General features: G+C 53.4%; 1 protein-coding gene across 4 annotated transcripts; it reads left to right on the top strand.

Annotated features, from left to right (window-relative positions):
* Nucleotides 1–28: 28 nt before the first annotated feature.
* On the top strand, nt 29–19,538 carry BRME1 (break repair meiotic recombinase recruitment factor 1). Of its 4 annotated transcripts, XM_082381566.1 has the most exons (9): nt 29–232; nt 1,079–1,130; nt 4,601–4,778; nt 8,133–8,214; nt 8,458–8,562; nt 11,032–12,318; nt 15,994–16,082; nt 18,134–18,226; nt 18,640–18,888. In XM_082381566.1, the coding sequence occupies exons 1-9, from the start codon at nt 107–109 to the stop codon at nt 18,791–18,793; spliced, it is 2,166 nt and encodes a 721-aa protein (XP_082237692.1). In that variant the 5' UTR covers nt 29–106; the 3' UTR covers nt 18,794–18,888. The 4 variants fall into 4 exon arrangements, with proteins under 4 accessions (XP_082237692.1, XP_082237694.1, XP_082237693.1 ...); XM_082381568.1 differs by lacking the exons at nt 15,994–16,082; nt 18,640–18,888 and adding an exon at nt 19,467–19,538 and having other exon boundaries at nt 8,133–8,562; XM_082381567.1 differs by lacking the exon at nt 15,994–16,082 and having other exon boundaries at nt 8,133–8,562; nt 18,640–18,730.
* The last annotated feature ends 1,437 nt before the right edge of the window (nt 19,539–20,975 follow it).

The raw sequence follows: 20,975 nt of genomic DNA, 5'->3' as shown, positions 1-20,975 counted from the left end.
GGGCTCCGCGGAACCCGAGCGCAGCCACCGGACTTGCAGGGCCCGCCGCACTGAAACTACAATTCCCGGCAGGCAGTGCGCGAGCGTGCAGTCGCGCGGCGGAGCGATGGGCGGTGCCGCTGGCTGCGCGGGAAAGAGGCGGAGCGTGCGCAAGTGCGAGGGGCGGTGTTGGCATCGCGCGTGCGCGCGACGGGGCCTCGAAGTGTGCGGGAAAGAGGCGGAGCGCTTGCAGGTGTGAGGGGTGGTGGTGGCCGCCGTCGGGTTGGACACCTGCGAGCTCCGGCCTCTCTTGGCGGTCCTGGTCTGGGCAGTCCTCACTTTTCCGTGACCGGGGTAGGGTTAGGGTGGGCCTGGTCACCAGAAGCCGGGTCCACAGTGGTCAGGCCTCGGACCCCCAGCTGCCCGGCCTCCGTGAGGGCCAACTTTGCCTTTTCTTATCTCAGAAAAATCTTACGCAGATAATTTAACCGAATTATCCCCCAACAGATCCAGGTAGATCTTCCCAGTTCCCGATAAGGACAGAGGGACCTCGACAACTTCTCTGGCCCAGGTCGGTTTTGGCCTGTCTGGCCCCCTAGGCTGGAAGGAATTGACCTGTGGCGGCGACTCCTGCCTCCCCAAGACCCCAGGCATACCCCGAAGGGCGCCCCACCCCTTGAAGGGTTCCCCGGTGGCCCCTCTAAAGCCCTCCGATGACCCTGAAGGGCCCCAGGTATCACCTCGAAAATCCTGCGTTGTCCCTAGAAGGGTCCTAGGTAGCCCAGCCTGGAGGGAGGGGGCTTCACACAGGCTTCCCCATCTTAGAGACTAGAGGGGGGCGGCCCAGGTGCTCTCAGACCCTGGACAGAAGATAGGCATTTCCCTCTCTGCTCTCTGCAGTATGGAGGAGTTTAAATTCTTACTCGGCCATAGCCCAAGGTAGCCATGACTCCCACCCTGTGTCCTCTTGGGGCCCAAGTGACCCCTGGGGCAGCCAGATGGGCCCAGGTGGGGGTGGGGTGTCCTCAGCCAAGGCCACTGGGTCTGTACCCAGAGACAGGAACTGCTTGTAACGATGAGATTTGCTCCTTGTTTTCAGATTTCTCTAGGGAGGGATAAAATGAGTAAGAGGAAGAAGCTTCGGACCTCAGGTATTTGGACATTAAAGTTGACACCTCTTTATTGCTGCTTCTGCTTATAGGAGGAATGTGGGCTTATTGCAGAAATGTGCTAACATGACCACACCAAGCTCCTTAAAATAACAACAATGACTTAATACATGCAATGACTTAATACAAGTGTAAATCATGGAGAAGTGCTTACAGTAAAAAGTGAAAGCTTTGTGGAGCCTCCCCCAGCCTCTAGTGGGATCCCACAGCCTAGGGGAGGCCCCCAGGCTTCAGGGCAGGGGTACAGCCTCTATGCAGGCCCACTCTCAGAGATGACCCATGAATAGAGCTTGATGTGCTGGTGTGTGGCGAACTGCTTCACTCTCGAGCCGAAAACCTGGGTTCATCTCACTGTGTGATGGCAGGTGACTTACTGTGTGTCTCACTCTCCTCCTATTTGTAGGGGATAAGAGCACCTACGCTTTACTTTCGAACAATGATTCTCAACCCGTTGTGGGGAGCAATTTGACCTCCAGAGGACATTTGCCAATGTCGTGACACATTTTTAGTTTTCACAACCGGTGTGTGGGCGGTGGCGGGGGGTGGGGGTGGGGGTTAGTACTGGCATTTAGTGGATTAGGCCAGAGATGCTACTCAAAATCATAGAATGTGGTGAACAGTCCCCACAACACAGAATGACCTGGCCCCAAATGTCAATAGTACCCAAATGTCAATAGTGCCAAAGTAGAGAACTGTGCCCTAGAGCTCACATGTGGATTAGTGTTTGTAGAGCACGGAGAATAGATCCACGGTAGGACACAAATACATGCTGCTGTTATCATTGCCCTTTCAGATTAGGAAGAAATTTTTCATTCTGAAACAATTTTAAGCTTACAGAAAAGTTGTAAAAATAGTTCAGAGTTCTGTCTACCCTCCCCCTAGCTTCCCCTAATGTTAACATCCCCCTCAACCATAGGATGATGATCAACCGTATAGTGTAGCGTAAAAAACAGGAAATGAACCTCAGTACACTACTTCTTCCAAACTTTTTCTTTCTATACATAAATACAGTGTTTTTATTGGAAAATAGAATCATCACACATACTGATCTGCAACCTCTCTTTTTCAACTTCATGGTATTTCGAGACTGTCTTTACTTCTCAATATACGTATAGAATTTCCTCATTTGAAAAGAAAAACACCCAGTGTTACATAGTATAGCTCCATTTCCCTGTCATTGGCTAAGGTAGTTTAAATTTCTTAAAAAGTTTAGAAAGGACCCCATCACTTAGTGGTTAATCAACTTCGAGAGTAGCACTCATTTTTTCCCAAGATGTGGGACAGGAAAGATACTATCAACAGATTGAAGATGTTTTGTGCAGAGATGAGTAACAAGCTGTTTGGAGGCACAGGCATTTCTCTGACCTTCGAGGAGGAAGCTGGGGCCAGCCAGGCCCACCCACAGCAGGTCATATGGGGCCTCTCTTGGCAGTGGACTCCCCTGCTCAGTGGACCCTGGGCTGGCCCAGGACAGCTCTTTCTGTGTGTCCTGGATGGGGTGGAGAGAAAGGAAGAAGATTCTGGCAGGTGGTGAAAGGAGCCCTTTCCCTTCTGATGTCTTTGGCCTCTGGTGTTGAACACAAGGTTCTGCCTTAGTTTTTCTTAAATTAATCCTGTGGGAACAGATCACAGGAAGGAAATGGGAGCCTCTTCACTTCTGCTGATATTTTTGCTTTTTATTTGGTACAAATAAATGTCCATTGGATGAGCAAAGCAAGCTAGTGTTTGGACATCTTAAGAAACTGAGTAAATGAAGCTGCTATATTTTTACATTTTATGGCAGACCACAAGGTGGGAATGTGTTTGTGTAAGAAACATTCATCGCAGCTTTGCTCTGGGTGCAGTGCTGGCGTGGGCACCTGAGGTGGAGGGTGGGAGGCAGGGTGAAGATGAGATCAAGATGAGACTCAGTTCCTGCCTCCTGCCCTTGACAGCTTCAAGGTCTAGTCAGGGGAAAAAGAAAAATGTTTCTCAGCAGGAGAGCTAATCAGATAACAGTGGGGTGAAGTTCTAAATGGGCACACACGAACCGTAACTGACAGACTTGGGAGAAATTACAGGAAAGCCACTGTGGTCTAGTGAAGCCCCAAAAGCTGAATGAATGCTGAGGAGGACCCTAGCATTCAGTGTTGGAGAGAGGGGGCTCATTCAGTGGTTTTACTTCAAGGTATGTAAGGAGCTGAGTTTGGAAAGGGTCTACGTGACTGACCTCCAAGAAAATCAGACCTGGGTCTGGTTTGTCTTTTTGTTCTCGCTGCCTAGTCAGAGGTGCAGTACATAGTAGGTGCTCAGTAAGTGCTCAGGTATACTTAGGTGTGGAGGCTCTGGAACCGGACCGCCTGGATTCTGTTCCAGATTCCTCAGCCTCCCTGTACCTCAGCTTTCTCGTCCATAAGATGGGCCTAACATCAGGGCCCTGCCTGAAGTTTTGTCATAACGCACCTGAGTTCTCAGGACAGTGTCTGGCGTGGAACTCACTAGAGTCAACCCTTATTATTTGTTCATTGAATAAATGGTTCAGTTGGGACCAGATTTTGGAGAGGTTTTACAAGCCAGCCACTATTGGCAGTTTCTGTATAAGGGAATTTCCTTCATTCAACAAATAGATGTTAAGAAGCACCTTTAGGCTCTAAATTGCTTTCAGTGATGGGAAAGGTATCGTAGGGATACAACAGGGATCAAGAGGCAGCAGAGAAGTCACCTCCTTAGCACTCGATGACTCTGGGTCCCAGTTTTCCCAGGATGGATATTCTGCAAGCATCATGGAAAACCAGAGTGGTACATAATTTAGTGTTGTCTGCATTTCCTGGGAGGTGATCTGGGTTTTCTTGGGCATTTATTCAGTCATCTACCAAGTATTTATTGAGCACCAACAGTTTATTAGATGCTCTTCTAGCTACTTGAGACCCAGCAGAGAGTGAGATAAATGAGGCCCCGCCTCACATGGAACAGGTTGTAGTGGAGGAGACAGAAAATGACCCAGTGCACCGGATACTTGCAGAAAAGATGTGAAGTGAGTAGAACAGAGCATGGGCCCGAGAGGAGTTGCTCTATAGAAAAGGTAAGGATGCCTCTGCAGGGACATTTGAGCTGAGACCCGAAGGAGCCAGCACACACCTCTCAGCACTTCCGCAGGGAGACAGTCGGCTGGGCCAGGTTGTCTCGTGTGGTTCCGAGCCAGGCCCGGTCACCTCAGGATTGAACGTCAATCATGACCAGTCCATAGATTAAAAGCCTTTGAATCCCATGGCCATGTAAGCCCCTGGGTCCCACCTGGATGAAATTCCATCTCATCTCTCACTCTCCAGGCAAGCGTCAGAGCAGGGATTTCCTGCCCTTTGCACAAGCCTGCTCACGTTGCATCAGTGGCCCAGATGTGTTTGGTGGTCGGCCATGGCAGTGCATGGTCCCGCCAGCCCCCTCCCCTTCATCTTCTTTTGTCTCTAAACCAGGAGGGAAAGGAATCCGTCCTCCAAAACTTCCAAAGAACCCAAGGTTAGGAGACTCTGACGGGGACCCCCAGAGTTCCAAGTTGGGCCATTGGCATCACCCTGAAGAGACAGAAAGCAGATCAGGACCCGCTCCCTCTGCAGAGCAGAGCAGGGAGGAACCAGGGCAGGCAGCTTCCAGGTAGGTGGCTCAGAACATTCCAGCAAGCCTCTCCACTGACAGTGGGCACAGCACAGTGGCCTAGTGGACAGGATGCAAAGGGGAGGGGCCAGTCTACACGACCCGTCCAGTGCCATGCGTCCCCCACAGGGGCTCGGGGCCCTTGGATCGAGCTTCTCGAAGTTGTGCTCTGGGGACTCTCCTCTTCAGCGAGAAAGGTCGATATTTTAACCACGGGCAAGGAAGACCTTGAATTTTTCAAGGTCACTTAGTTACAGAATGCAACTTGTCCTGCCTGCTGGTCAAATCCATATTTATCCCACATTCCTTCTTAATCAAGAGGGGACTGAAGGAGTTGTGGGTCTGTGAAATAATAACCCTTAAGAGAGAATGACGATCTTTATGTTCCAGGCAGCATTCTAATAATAAATACTTTACACGCCTCAGCTCGTGTCATCCTCACGGCACTGTGACATGGGTTTATATCCCCATTTGGCATATGAGGACTCTGAGGCTTCGAGAGATCAAATGACTTTCCCAAGGCCACTGAGCTGGTACAAGGCAGGCTGGGGTTCTGGCTGCGTCTGGTTCCTGTGCTCTTTACCACAGTGGTTTCCCAGTTCCCTTATTTTTTCAGGAAATACATAATTAAGCACGGTGGGGGAAAGGAAGAAAGATCTGGAGAACCAGTCAGTCTCCACAGGGTTAAACCACATGTAACTATAGCAGAGTAGAAAGGGTTAGCAGGGACTTCCCTGGTGGCACAGTGGTTTAAGAATCCGCCTGCCAATGCAGGGGACACGGATTCGATCCCTGGTCCGGGAAGATCCCACATGTTGTGGAGCAACTAAGCCCACGCGCCACAACTACTGAACCTGCGCAGGCTCTAGAGCCCATGAGCCACAACTACTGAAGCCCGTGCGCCTATAGAGCCCATACTCCACAACAAGAGAGGCCACCACAGTGAGAAGCCCACGCACCTCAAAGAAGAGTAGCCACTGCTCACTGCAGCTAGAGAAAGCCTGCACGCAGCAACAAAGAGCCAATGCAGCCAAAAATAAATATAAATAAATAAATTTATAAAAAAAAAAAAAAAAGAAAGGGTTAGCAGGAGTTAGGAGAAAGAAGGTTCCTGCTACCTGAAGTCTTCAGAGAAAGCATCATGAATTGTACTAGCACGTTTTCTGAGTGAAAAATTGAGGCATGCAGTCTGGCTGACAGAACCATTTTCTGGGGTGTGTGTCTGTCTGATCTCAGGTCTTTGCAATCTTAGGGCTAAAGGCTGTGTGTGTGACAGGAAGAGAGGGGCCACGTGTCACACCTAAGCTGTTCCCCCAGACAGACACAGTGATGTCACACTGTGCCCCTCACCCCTCGAGAAGCCGTATCAGGGCTGATGGGGTCACGGCTGCTGCCCACCCTGCTGTGTGAGACCGTAAGAATAATCAGAACCCACAGAAGTGGGTTCCCACTCTTTTGTTTCTGTTTTTTAAATGTTTTATTAAGAAATACCACACGTGCAGAAATACAACAGACGAAAGCAACATAAAGCAGTCAGTTTAACACATTTATGTTGAGAAATGAAACCTTGCCAGTACCCCAGAAGCCGCCCAAACAACCCATCCCAATGAAAAATTTTGAAACAGGCGGTTGCTGTCAGTATCTAGAGTTCCTCTGTCTCCATAACCTCCCTTGGCACGATTCAAGCCCATTAGTGTAGCTTCATGCGTTTTCCTGCTCCACTTCCAAAGTTGAAACCATGAAGTTTCAGTTCCAGATTTTGATCTTTTTTCACAACATACATATCCACGTTTATTTAGACATAACCGTAAGTCTCACCAGTTTTTTTAAAAAGACTTTATTTCTTCAGAGCAGTTTTAGGTTTACAGTAAAATTGAGAGGAAGGTACAGTGGTTTCCGATACACCTCCTGTCCCCACACATGCACAGCCTCCCCCGTTATCACCATGACTCACCAGAACGGTACATTTTTTTTTTTTTTTTTTTTTAAAACTGTGACAGCTTCTATTTTTTTTTTTAAGTATTTATTTATTTATTTATGGCTGTGTTGGGTCTTCGTTTCTGTGCGAGGGCTTTCTCTAGTTGTGGCAAGCGGGGGCCACTCTTCATCGCGGTGCGCGGGCCTCTCACTATCGCGGCCTCTCTTGTTGCGGAGCACAGGCTCCAGACGCGCAGGCTCAGTAATTGTGGCTCACGGGCCCAGTTGCTCCACGGCATGTGGGATCTTCCCAGACCAGGGCTCGAACCCGGGTCCCCTGCATTGGTAGGCAGATTCTCAACCACTGCGCCACCAGGGAAGCCCAGAACGGTACATTTTTTAACCAAGGATGAACCTACATTGACACAGTCCACGGTTTACTTTAGAGTTCACTCTGTGTGTTGTGCATTCTGTGGGTTTGCACAGCAGTATAATAACATATATCCATGATTACAATATCATACAGAGTCTTCTTATGGCCGTAAAAATCCTAGCCTATTCATCTCTCCCCACAACCCCAGGTAACCACTGATCTTTTCACTGTCTCCATAGTTTGCTCTTTCCAGAATATCATATAGTTGGAGTCATACAGTACATAGCCTTTTCAGATTGGCTTCTTTCACTTGGTAATGTGCATCTAAGGTATCTCCACGTGTCTTCATGGCTTGAGAGCACGATCTTTTTTTTTTTATAAAGCAGATGGCATGATTTTATTTTTTTTAATTTTTATTGGAGTATAGTTGATTTACGATGTTGTGTTAGTTTCAGGTGTACAGCAAAGTGAATCAGTTATAAATATACATATATCCACTCTTTTTTAGATTCTTTTCTCACATAGGCCATTACAGAGTATTGATTAGAGGAGAGCTCGTTTCTTTTTAGCGCTGAATACCATCCCATTGTCTGGATTACCACAGTTTATTTATCCACTCACCCACTGAAGGCCATCTCGGTTGCATCCGTATTTTGGCAGATACGAATACACCCGTTTTTTTAGACACTGTTTTTTGTATCTACAACTTCTTTACAGTTTGCAGAGTTGGGGGCTGGAGTGTCAGTCAGTCCAAATGAGAATTCCTGTTCTTACTTCAGGAGCCAGTTCCTGGGATTATAAGAGTTTAAGTGCTGCCAGAGCAGGCAGCTTGGATTCTAGATGTGGGACTCCACACCTTTCTTGGCAGTCACATGTCCCCTTCTCCATCCCACCCTCTCTCAGCAGGTGCTCCAGGGCCTCCCTCTTAGGAGACCCTGGGTGCTACTTTGCATTTGGATTTCATTCCCCGCTGCTGCCGCCACTCTCTCCCGTTTGTCTTGCTATGCAAGTTAACAGCGTAGGAGGACTTGAGAACCTCCTCTGTTTTGTCTTTCTCCTCCCAGCTCTCCTTATGAGGAAGCAGGAGCTCCCTCCAGTCTCCTCGGGGAGCCAGAAAAAGAGCCAGTTCGCCTTCCTCCTTCCCAGGTGAGCCTGTCTTGCAGCCTGACGTATGTACAAAAGATGCTGCCTCTCTTCAGCTGGAGATCTTGTCTCTATTCCTCATCTGTAACTGCTGGTGGGAGGGTGTGCTGGGGATGGAAGGCAAGGGCCTTGAGGTTTGAGATTGCAAGAGAGAAACTTGTTCTGGTGTCTGCTTGCTTGATTTCCGAGACCTCATTCCGCCCTCATCTTTACTGCTGTTTTTTTCTTGTTGTATCTGGTTCACAGAACTCAGTCGGGAGGTTTGTCCCCCAGTTTGCGAAACCCAGGAAGACAGTGACAGGACGAGCAGAGAGGAGGGAAGAGGACCCCAGGAGTGGGGCCTTCAGCTTGGTAAGGTCCTACCATCGACCTTCCTCTTGGCCCAACCTTGGCAGCCAAGTTCAGCCTTGATTTCCTTTGGCAATGGCTAGCCCTGCACCTCTCCACACACACACCCCATTTTTAGCGCTACAGATGTCTGTGGACGGCAGGTGCCATGCCAGCAACTCGCAGGCCTTTGAGAGGCACTCAGGACAGCTGTGCCTGCACTGAAGCTGTCGAGGCCAGAGTTCTCTTCCCCAAGTTGCGTGAAAGTGGTGAAACTCAGAAAGGCAGCCCACATTCTGTCCCTGAACCCCTATGCTTCTCAGAAGCTTTGCTGTGAGTCGGGGTGGGTGGGTCTTACAGCATGCTCTCTTGTCCTTGCCACCACGAGCTCCAGGGGTCACGATGTCTCTGGAACACACACCCCTAAAAAAGTGAGTGGTGGGCATTCCCAGCAGCTTTGTTTGTAATCGCCCCCAACCGGGAACACCCCAGAGGTCCTTCAGCTGGTGAATGGTTGAACAAATCATGGTGCAGCCACACCATGGAACACAACCCAGCAATAAAGAAGGAACAAACAGGTGTGATACACAGAACCACCTAGATGGATCTCCAGGGCATTATGTGGACTCAGAGGAGGTTGCAGAAACAGTATGCTCAGCCATAAAAAGGAACGAAACTGGGTCATTTGTAGAGATGTGGATGAATCTAGAGACCATCATACAGAGTGAAGTAAGTCAGAGAAAAACGAATACCGTATATTAACGCATATATGTGGAACGTAGAAAAATGGTACAGATGAACAGGTTTGCAGGGCAGAAACTGAGACACACACGTAGAGACGTTTGTATGGACACCAAGGGGGGAAAGCGGTGGTGGGGGGTGGTGTGATGAATTGAGAGATTGGGATTGACATGTATACACTAATATGTATAAAATGGATAACTAATAAGAACCTGCTGTATAAAAAAATAAATAAAATTCAAAAATACAGAAAAAAAAAAAAGAAACAGTATGGCTACAAGTGTCCATCATGGATGGATGAATAGATAAACAAAATGTGGTATATCCATATGACGGAACGGATATTTGTGCATCCATGTTCACTGCAGCGTTATTCACAGTAGCCAAAACGTGGGAGCACCCAAAGTATCCATCAGCAGATGAATGAACAAATAAAATATTGTATATTCACACAATGGAATGTTATTCAGCTTTAAAAAGAGATTCTTTTTTTTTTTTGGCTGCACCATGCAGCATGTGGGATCTTAGTTCCCCAATCAGGGATCAAACCCATGCCCGCTGCGTTGGGAGCATGAAGTCTTAATAACTGGACCACCAGGGAAGTCCCAAGGAAGGGATTCTGACACATGCTACAACATGGATGAACCTGAAGGACATTATGCTAAGTGTAGTAAGCCAGACACAAAGCAACAAATACTGTATGCTCCCACTTATACAAGGTCCCTAGAGTAGGCAGATTCTACCGATTCCACAGGAGGTAGAATGGGGGTTGCCAGGAGCTGGGGGAGTGGGGAGTTAGTGTTTCATGGGGACAGAGTTTCAGTTTGGGAAGATGAAAAAGTTCTGGAGATGGATGGTGGTGATGGTTGCCCGACCTTGTGAATGTACTTAATGCCGCTGAACTATGTACACTTTAAAATGATTAAAATGGGGAACTTCCCTAGGGGTCCAGTGGTTAGGAATCCTCCTTCCAATGCAGGGGACGCGGGTTCAATCCCTGGTCAGGGAACTAAGATCCCACATGCCGTGGGGCAACTAAGCCCGCGCGCTGCAACTACAGAGCCATACGCCACACTGAAAGATCCCGCATGCCGCAGCTAAGACCCAATGCAGCCAAATAAATTAATTAATTAAATATTTTTTTAAAAAAGATCATTTCCTTCAAAAAAGATAAAATGATTAAAATGGTGAATTTTAGGTTATGTGTATTTTACCAAAATTAAAAACAAAACAGCACAGGGAGGCCCCCGTGTGCCCTCCCCGAGCATCCCCCGGTGGTAGCATGTTACGTAACTGTAGTCCATTGGCAACACCAGGCAACTGACATTGACACTGGTGCGATCCACAGGACCTCCTTGATTTTTATATCCTTGATCTTCCCGAGAGCCTCCACGTGCCTGGTGCTGGTGGGGCGAAGGAGCTGGTAGAAAGGGGGGTTCCTGGGGCTTCCCTGGTGGTCCAGTGGTTAAGACTTCGCACTTCTACTACACGGGGTGGGGGTTCAGTCCCTGGGTGGGGAAGATCCACATGACGTGAGGTGTGGCCAAAAAAAAAAGAGAGGGGTGCCTGTGCTTCCGGTTCCCCCTCTAGCCCCTGGCACAAAGCTCTGCCCAGCATTGGGGCTGATCCCTATTTGGGTGCACCGTCATCCCTGCAGCATCTGAGGCTTTGAACAGGGGCAGTAATGACTAGAAAAATCCTAGGAGCGGTTGATTATTGAAGGCCCAAGGCTGAGTCTTTTTCTCTCCACAGGAAACACTGCCAGAACCTAGTGCCCAGCAGGCCAGAAGCCAGCCTCAAGAGGAGTCCCCAGGGCTTGCCCTCCAGGAGACCAGGGACCCAGGAGACCAGACCCAGGCAGACAGCGCCTGCCCCGAGCCCAGCGGCCAAAACCCTGTGACGCCTGTGCCTGGCGATGGGGATCCTCAGCCCTTGGCCTCCAGCATTGCCTCTCTGGAGTGGGGGACAGTGCCCTCGGCCTCAGAGAGGGCCAGCCAGGACCACCTGTCAAAGCGTGGGACCAACGTGCCAGATGGTGGAAGCACGGAGGAGGGTTGGGTTCCCGGTGATCATGGCCAGAAAGGGCACCTGCCAGGCAGTGATCCTGAAGAGGAGCCAGACCAAGGAGCCCCTCAGGAGGGAGGTGCCCGAGGGGAAGCAGGAGCTGAGCTGCCTGAGGAGCGCCAGGAGGAAGAAGATGGCATCCTGGGCCCAGAGCCCAGATCTGCAGCCCAGGGCCCTCCTGACGCTCTGCAGACACCCAGCTGGACTGGCGGGGGAGCAGAGTGGAGCTATAGCAGCCCAAGATGCTCCCGCCTTGGGGCTGTTGTCATCGCAGGTGTGAGCACAGACCCCACGGAGCCAGAACAGAGGGCTCTGGGGGTGGCTGGGCCAGACGGGACGGTCAATGCCAGGGTGACTGCCTCTCCCAGCGGGAAGGCTTCTGATGGAGGCCACAGCAGGGCCCTGCTCGGGTGCATGCCTCTCACTGGGGAGACCACAGGAGGCAGAGAGGAGGCAAGGCGGGAAGACAAGCCCCCTGATGATGTCCCGGGGGGCCTCGCAGCCTCCCTGGCTCTGGCTCACGAGATCCAAGAGCCCACAATAGGTGTTGGGGATTCCAGCCCTTTAGCCTTGGAAATGGGTCCAGGTGTGGGTCAGACACAGGTACCAGGCCCGGATCAAGAAGGGCTGGGAGGTATGTGCTTGCTGCCTTTGCTGTTGCAACCTGTGGGTGAAAAGGCAGCTGAGTTAGGGAGCCATAGCCACAAACAAGACTTCAAGGGGCTCAGTTTGCCCCTTGGAGCCTGTGCTCCAACAGCGTACAGAGAAGCAGTGGACGGCCCTCCCCAGGACGCTGGGTCACGTCAGGGCAGCCCAGATGCCCGCACAAGCCCGGCAGGCCAGCCTGAGCACCCTGCTGACTCTTCAGAGCAGGCTGTCTGGGAGGGGTCCCCAGCCATGGAACTCTACTTCCTGCCGGACAGCCAGACACAGGATGCCCTGGAAGCCCCTGGTTTTGAAGCCCCACCTGAACAGGTAAGAGCTTCCTTGAGTTACAGCCAGATGTCCTAGTACAGGTGCCAAATGGCCACAAACCCTCCCAAACCACCCGGTAGTGGGGGAAAGGTGGGCACGTGGCCATCTGTTTGTACGGCAGATGAGTCCGGGGGTCTGAGTCACAGCTTCAGCGGCTGTGGAGTCTGTGATATTCTGGAAAGGATACACCTGCCTTTCTATGAGGGGCCCATCTGTGTGGGAGCTGAAGAGCCCCGGGATGTGACACACATGTATTTTGTCAGCCCAGGGAGAACCCCTGGTGCACTTGCCCCCTCCACCCTTCAGTGCCCTGCTCTGGCCGGAGGTTCCCGAGGGATGTATGGAGGGTGACAGACCAAACGGGGTGACCTAAAGAAGCCAATGACCTCAAAGCTGGGCCTGTGGGCGGGGACTTCGTTCCCCCACTGGAAAGAACCTTTGCCCATCTTTAGGGTCATTGGGGGGCCCAGATACAATTCTTTTTCAGACATATACATGGAATTTCATTTGCTGGAATTTTAGGGGCTTTGCTTCCTTCAGGGATCTGCCTGCTGAGCCTGTGCTGGCCGTTGGCGGTCACCTGTCAGGGCAGGTGGCAGTCCTTGCTTTGGCCCCGCCCCCCCAGGAAGCGCCACATCTCTGGCTGCTGGCGCACTTGAGCCTGAGCTAAGTGCTTTGCAGCCTCGCCCTGATAGGTAGGTGGTTCTCTTTCCACACACTGGGTGTGGCTGAGAGGCCGAAGAAGGTTGGGCACCTGCCCCAGGTGAGGCAGCCAGCAGGGGAGGAGCCTGGGTCTGTGCCCAGGTTGGCCTGATTCTGCAGCTGTGCCTCAACTGTTCCGTCCTGGAACGAACACAGAGCCCATGTCGCTTCACAAACATGGCCTCCGTTTCTTTGGCTGTCCCTGTTTTAAAACTTCATTTTTTTGGTTGTTTGAAAATGTTTTTAAGATGTGAGAGTCCGCTCTATGCCAGGAGTGAACAGATCAGGCATGGTCCCTGCCCCCATGAGGTTTTCAGTAGCACCGTTCCCACCTGCCTCTCCCGGAGTGAGCATTTTGTTCCCTGTCATTTCGGCACTTAAAGAGTCTTATATGACACAGCCCCCAAACAAGCAAAGGACGTCATCTGGTGCCCAGCTGAAGAAAGCTAGCTGTTCCCACTGCAGAGGGGGATGTGACTGGCTTGAGCTAACGTGGGTCTCAGGCGCTGCCTTCCCAAGGGATGGCCAGGGGTCATTTGTGACACAGGCTTACCGAGTGACTTTTCGGACCCGGCCCTCCCTGCCCCGGCCCCCATTCCTTGTACCACCCATTGCGCATTGCTGTGATCACCAGATGAGCAGGATCACAGAAATCGAGTCACACTGCGGTTTGGTCACAGTGTTTAAACACGATTGCCCTGGAGAGGTAGGTGCTCAGGTGCTGGGCAGAGCTGAAACTTTATAACTAAAGCTGCATCCCTGGAAAAATGCAAACCCCTCTCTTGGAAAGAAGAGCTAAGTCATCCCCAGTCTCTGGCTTCTTGGGCTGTGGCTGAGGGATAAGGCTGGGAAAGCAGTTGGGACCTTGGGTGGCATCCAGAGGGCAAAGGAGCAAGCCCTCCCGGACCTGCCACCAGTGAGTGCACTCTGAAGTCACCAAGGAGCTGGCAGCACCAGTGCGGGGGACCCAGCAGCAGCTGGGGTGGACAGCCCTGCTGGGAGAGGAGGCGCTGCCCTGACAAGGCTGTGGACACCCAGGCACGTTTTGTTTTGACACTGGGCGTTCCTGAACAAGTCGGGGCAACCCAGGCACAGGTTCCCATGGGAAGGTGCGGGAAGGCCCTGTGGGCGGGGACACATGGGAACAGAGCGCAGGTGGACCGAGAGAGCAGCCCTCGACCTCACCGTGGCACAGCTATGAGCACCGCTTCAGAGGAGGGGCCCTGGTGTCTCGCAGCAGTGACAGACAGGCTTCAAACCCAGCTGCCCGCACAGGAACACTTGGTGTTTTCTTCTCATCGCGGCTCCCTGGGGATGTGGTGCTCACCCCAGGGCCGGTGGAGCCCTCCTCTGCCCACAAGCAGTGTCATTTAAAACACTGACTCCCAGGCCTCTCTCACAGCCCACAGGGGTGGCCCCCACACGTTCAATACAAGCACCGCCTTTGTCATGACATTTACACAACCCTGGTGGGAGCCGTGGTACCTGTTGGGAAAGAGACTATTCCTCATGACTAAGAATGGTGCCGTGAGTTGGGTGAATCTGTGGCATCAAATTGTTTTGTTTTTTTTTTAAATTTATTTTTGGCTGCTTTGGGTCTTCATTGCGGTGTGCGGGCTTTCTCTAGTTGCGGCGAGGGTGGGCTACTCTTTGTTGCAGTGCACAGGCTTCTCATTGCAGTGGCTTCTCTTGTTGCGGAGCACAGGCTCTAGGCACGCAGGCTTCAGTAGTTGTGGCACGTGGGCTCAGTAGTTGTGGCACGCTTGCTCTAGAGCACAGGCTCAGTAGTTGTGGCGCACGGGCTTAGTTGCTCCGCGGCATGTGGGATCTTCCCAGACCAGGGCTCGAACTCATGTCCCCTGCATTGGCAGGTGGATTCTTAACCACTGTGCCACCAGGGAAGCCCTCAGATTGTATTTTAAGTCACAGAGTTGCCTCCGTGAAAGTCGGCCAGGAGCACGGGAGAAACTGTATCGTCTAGAGTATGCTTCCCAACCTCAGCACTACTGGTGTTGGGGGCTGGATCGCCATTCTGTGCACAGCAGAGGCTTGAGCAGTGTCCCTCGCCTCCACCCCCAGGTGCCAGGAGCGCCCTCTCCCCCGGGCATGACAACCAAAAGTGGTTTCCGACACTTAAGTGTCTTGGAGGCGGAGCCATCCCCACGCGAGAGCCGCTGGGCTGCAGCCAGTTCCTCACGTCTGTTCCTTTGGATTCGGGGACCCTTTGCAGGTCGAGCTCAAGCCCTTCACCCCATCCGCCACCCCAGGACTTTAGTCTCCTCAGAAAAGGCCCAACAGCCCTGGGCCGGCCACTCCACTTCAGCCTCTTTGCCTCTTTTCAGAAGGACGTACGTCACCTCCACGACTGAGCCTGACATTTTCCATGAAAATTAAACCACCGTTGACATTTAGAAATTTAAGCTTCTCAGGGTTATCTGGCTCTCTCCCCTATTAATTATGAATTTTCCCTTCAAAATACATTTGCAAAATCTCTTCCTGACATGAAACTTGTGGCCTATCTGGCCGACCTCTTTCCCTCCACGCCAGATGCCCACCTCGCCGCAGTCACCACCAGTCGGGGTCTTCTCTGTACCCTTCTAGATACTGCAGGACAAGCTGGAGACAGCACCACTCCTCAGTTGTCAGGGACAGAGAACGTGTGGATGGAGCCGCCCACCCGTACAAATCAGCCTGTCGAAAGGCGCAGGCCCAGGACAGGACCCCAGGGTCAGGCCCAGTATTGCCCTTCTGCTCTCTTTCTAAAGAGGGAGGGTGAGAGCAGCCCGGGCTGGTGGCCGTAGGTCTGGCCATCGTGGCATCTGTCCCCACACCACTTTTCCTCTGCAGGAGTCCAGCCTCGGTGTTCCTGGCGTGGCAGAGGAGAAGCCAGACCTCCCCTGCCTGACTTTTCCTTCCCTATGCAGGGCTCACCCAGCTGGGCCGTTCACATGTGTGCGTGCTCTCTCTTTCCAGTTGTCTCCTGCAGGGAGCGGGCTGGACCCTTGCTGGCCTGGCACCAGCCCACGTGCCGACGGAGGCTCCCTTGCTGAGGCCCAGCCAAGGTAGGCAGGGTAGGAGGCCGCGCCAGAACCCTTTCCTTGACAGGAGTCCTCCTTTGGTCCCTGGGAGGGGAGAGAGTGGCTGCTTTCCTGGCACTAGAGCCCCCATGCTCTGCCTCCCCCCAGCCCTGTGAGCTCCCATTTTGTGGATGAGGGTGTCGGAGGTCGCCCTGGCTCTGCCTCGAGGGGCCTCACTTTCCTTGGTCCAGTAAGGTTGCTAAGCCCCGACTTTCAAACCACCCATGTCCCCTGCTACCCGCGAGTGGAGAACTCGTCAGCAATCTGCACCCAAGCCAGCATCTCTCCCAAGGACCCCTGCGATGATGCCCCCAGCTCTGTGGTGGTTTTAATGCACACTGTGCGTTTTTCTGGAGAGAAGGTCCAGAGCTTTCCCTGAATCTCCATGGAGGGGAAGTGGACCCAGACAGGGCTAAGAACCGTTGGCTCACAGGGGCCGTCCCCTCTCTGGCACCCTCGGGCCCTCCAGAGTCTCCCACCTGTCCCATCTTATTTCCTGCTTGATTTTATTCCCCAAGGCAGCCCACCTTCTTTCCCTCCTGCAGGCACCAGGTGTGCTCTTCCTCCAGCCTATGGAGTGTGTGTGTGTGTGTGTGTGTGTGTGTGTGTGTGTGAGTGTGTGTTGGGGGGGTCCTCTCCCCCCACCCCAGAGCCTCTCACAGCCCATCACCTTTGCTGTCTCCCAGCCTTGCTGGTGGCTAGCATTGAGCGACAGTCCTCTCCCGTTACCTTGAACCTGAACTGGCCTCTCTGCAGAGTGGCGGCTTATCGATTATTTATGGCCAAGCTTCTGTTTCTGTCTGGCAAGTGTGGAGGAGGGTTAGGGAGTTTGTCTCTTTCCTCTTTCTCCTCCCCCTCAGGGGAGAGGGACGCCGTGCTCCCACCTTCTGCCCTTACACACATCTGTAAATAGTACCTGTTGTACCACTTGTTGCCCCACCCCCTGCGCCCCCCTCCACGCACACACGCACACCCTGTACAGGGACCAGAGGCAGTTTAGTCAAAGTGGCCCCACTATTGTTTGGGCAAAGAGGAGGGAGATTCCTGGGTGAATCTCCGGCGGCCTCCATGGATGGCTGGAAGCCCCCAGGTGGGTCCCAGGGTCTGGTTCTGTGGCCCATGGCTGAGGGAGAAAAGGCAAGAGACTGAGGCCCGGACTGGCCAGTCGTCTCAGGGTGACCGAGGCAGGTGGAGCAGAACCAGAGTTCCCGCAGTGACAACCCAGGAGATGCTGCCAAGCTGGGCAACCCTCTGCCCACCACAGGCTGCACCCGTTAGATACGGTGGTGCAGAGGCATGTCCACCCCTTCCATAGACACTGACGCCCGCCAGTGCCGGCTCTTCCAGGAACTGCTCTGGGCACTGGGAGGCTGCGTGCGACAAAACATGAAGCTTCTACATAGTGGGGGTGGGAGCAGGGGTGAGCGAGAGACAGACAAATTAGGTGGTCAGATGGCAGAGTGTTGGGGAGAAAAAGACAGCAGGGCAGGGGTTAAAATTTTAACCTGTGGTGATGGAGAGGGCTCCCTCCTCCCACCTTCTCCACCCCAAGGAGGAGACATTTAGGAAAGAACATTCCAGAGCCCTAAGAAATGCTCAGGGAATGGCCAGGAATTCAGTGTGGCTGGAGCAGGGGGGAGGTGAGACAGGAGGGAGGGGCTGGGGTCTGGAGGTGCGCAGATGGTGCAGGGCTTTGGGGAGGGACTTTAGGCGGGCTTTCCATTGCCACGCCCTCCCCTGCCCCCCAGGCCACAGGGGGGACAGGCTGTAGGGGCAGGAGCTGGGGGTTGGGGAGGCTGTGGCAGCTGTCGGACAAGGGCCACGGCGGTGGGGGTAGTGGCTGGATTCTGGGTGCGATTTCAGCAGTAGAGCCGGCTGGGTCGGCCATCAGGGCTGTGCCCAGGGTGGCCTCATGACTGTCAAAGGCGTTCATCTCTGGAGAAGACAGCTCGAGGCCCAGCAAAGCCCCCCAGGGCAGAGTCTGGTGGAGCTGTCCAGTGAGGTCAGGCCTCTTGCCCTCCCTCCCTTCCCGCCAGGACCCGAATGGGGATCAAGACCTGCGAAGCCGCCAGGATGGAGGATGCAACAGACACCGTGCGAGGCCTCGTCATTGAGCTCTCCAACCTGAAGTAAGGGCTGGGCTCGGATCCACGGATCCACAAGTCCCCGGGATGGGTGGAGGGGATGGGGCCGCGGGAGGATGGTGGAGGGCCCAGTACAGCAGCGATCCTGGGGTGTCAGGGTGGGCCCGGGATCCCCAGCGAGGGGCCTCTGGGAAGCTCCACCGTTCCTGGGCCCCAGCCGGTTGTGTCATAAACCCGTCCTTCGCAGAGTTGTTAGGTTCTGAAGAGGGGCTAGAAGGGTCACAACCTGCCCTGCAGCAGGCTGATTCTGATTATGCACGTGTGCATGCCTGTGTGTGTGTGACCTGTGAGTACACGAGTGTGTGAGCCTGTGTGAGCAGGCTGGTGTGTGCCCGAGTGTGAGGCATGGTCCCACTCTGCCGCGAGGTGGAGCACAGCTCAGACCCTTTCCCCCACAGCCGGCTGATCATGAGCGCCCACCGGGACCTGGAGGCCTTCAAGCGCCTCAACTACTACCAGAAAGCAAAGCCGGCAGGGAAGGCCCCTGCACCCTACACACCAAAGGGGGCTGGGAATCTCCCTCGAGGGGAGCAGTCCTGGAGGGACTCGTAGGTGTGTGTGTGTGTGTGCTCGTACAGGCTCGCCGGCCCCCAGAAGTGCCTGATGTTCCTGCCAAACAGCTGGAAACAATCTCTCAGCAGACTCCGGAAAGCCTGCTGGCCCCTGTGTGCCCCCTGTTATTTTGTTACCATCCGAGATGCTCCAGCAAGTCCTGTTGGGCCCCAGAAACCTCCCCTCAGCTGACCTGGAAGTCACCTTCCCATGGGAAACACAAAAGGCCCTGCCGTCCTCAGCAGCCTCCCTTGGGAGTCGCCTGGGGGAGGGGACCTGCTCCTCCCTGTGGCAGAGGCCTGGAAGCTGGAGGCAGAGAGGCACGCTGGGGCCCCAGGAAGCTGGGGGTGGGGGTGGGGGGGCCGAGCCGCCCAGATGTTTATCTGGATTTGCAAATTTCAGCTCCTTAGCCGAGGTTATGGAAGGTTCAGAATTTGTTTCTTTCCTGGAGGAGAAAAGGGCTCGCTTTGTTGGTTGTACCCTTGTTTTTCTCCAGATTTCCATTTTATTTCTTTTGGGAAGCCCATTAATAAATGATTCCCTAGCCAGACCTCAGACCTCGTGACCTGTTGTTTGGGGTTTGAGGCATTTTCAGTTCCTTGATGTCTTGCCCACAAACCTCCCTAACCATCTCTTTCTCCTTTGACTTCTACTTTTCATCTTCCCTGGGAAGACAAGTTCGGCTACTGTTGGATCCAGGGGTCCCCCATGCAGTACTGAGTGTGTCGGACTCAGGAGCAGGTGGCTGTGTGCACGAATTCAAGCACACACAGTATCTTGACTGATTGTCCAACTGGAGTTTGCGAGTCTGTATTCAGTGCTGAGATGGCTTCGCCTGTCCTCCGTGGGACAAGCTGCCTGGAGGCCTTGGCCCGGAAGGACACATCCCTGGGGGAATGTTACTGACGCAGACACAGCTACTGCCTGGAGGGTGCTGAGGGCAGGCATTGCACACACCATCCCACCAAACCATACCACAGCCCCAGTGATGTCACATTGTCATAAGCAGTCCCGGGTGCTGCTGTCAAACCCATTTTGCAGAAGACGTGCTTCTATTAAATAAGTCACCACGAGATGGACCACACCCAATACTTTAATTTGTTGCTCTGCCTGTGGCTCCTGCACCCTAACTCCTACAGCCAAGGCAGGGCCCCCTCCCACCGCCTTTTTATACCCTGGGACACCCCATTTGCGAGGGAGCAAGGTGGGTCAGGGTCCCCCAACCCTTCTGCCTGCTGGATGTGCAGCTACTTCCTTGAACCCTCCAGCACGTGCCCAGTCACCCAGTTCCCTGTGTCTCACGCCCCAGCAGCTCTGGCTTATACAATTAGCATTTGCAGACACCTGGGGGTGGCTGGGGGATTGTGTCCCCTGACTCAATCTGAAACTCTTGGGGCTGCTAAAGAGGCCTCCTCTGTGTCTTCTTTCTTCTCCTTCCCTCTCCTTTTCAAGCTTGGGCAGCAGGCTGTCTTCAAGGGCCGTCTCCCATCCCCGGCTCACCCCAGCCCTCCTCTTGGGTGGCCTCAGGTCCCAGTTCAAGTGGAAAAGCCAAGGGCAAATCCTGGGAAGTCCAAATCCTGCCCCCACTCAACCCTGGGAGACCTTGTCGGCTGGGGGTGGAGACCGGGCCCTCAGGCCAGCCTTCAGACTGGGGGAGGGATGTGGATAGGCACTTGTCACCTGCTGCCCCTGGGAGGCTGGGGGAACAAGATGTGGGGGTGCAGGAGACAGACAGGGGATGGGGATCCCCCCAAGCACAGCTCCCCAGAAGGACCAGATCATACTTCCTGGGTGGGGATGGATCTCCACCCCCCACCCACTCCTGCCCAAGCACAGCCAAATCACCTCTGTGGTGCCCCCTACCCATGGCCTCGCCTGGCCCAACCCCCTCCGGACATATGCCCATTCCTTGCAGCTCCCCACCCCACCCCTGCCCCAGCCCAGAAGTCCTTCCCTTGCTCTGAAGGGCCTGCCTGTGACTCCATGGCCCCCAGTTGCTGGGGCATCGATGGTGACCTATACGTTCACTAAGAGCCTCCTAGGTGAGGACAGTGATGGGGGGAACCTCTGTCTCTCCATTGCCCCCTCAAGTCAGGCCCCCACCTCCAGTGTAGGGGATTCCATCTGACATGTCAATATGCAAGGGTGGCTGGAAGAGTTCGCAAACACGAAGCGTCACAGA

This window comes from Balaenoptera borealis, assembly GCF_965194805.1.
Source record: "Balaenoptera borealis genome assembly, chromosome: 2".
Lineage (NCBI taxonomy): Eukaryota > Metazoa > Chordata > Mammalia > Artiodactyla > Balaenopteridae > Balaenoptera > Balaenoptera borealis.
The sequence above is the reverse complement of the archived record's forward strand: the minus strand, read 5'-3'. Positions and strand labels throughout refer to the sequence as shown.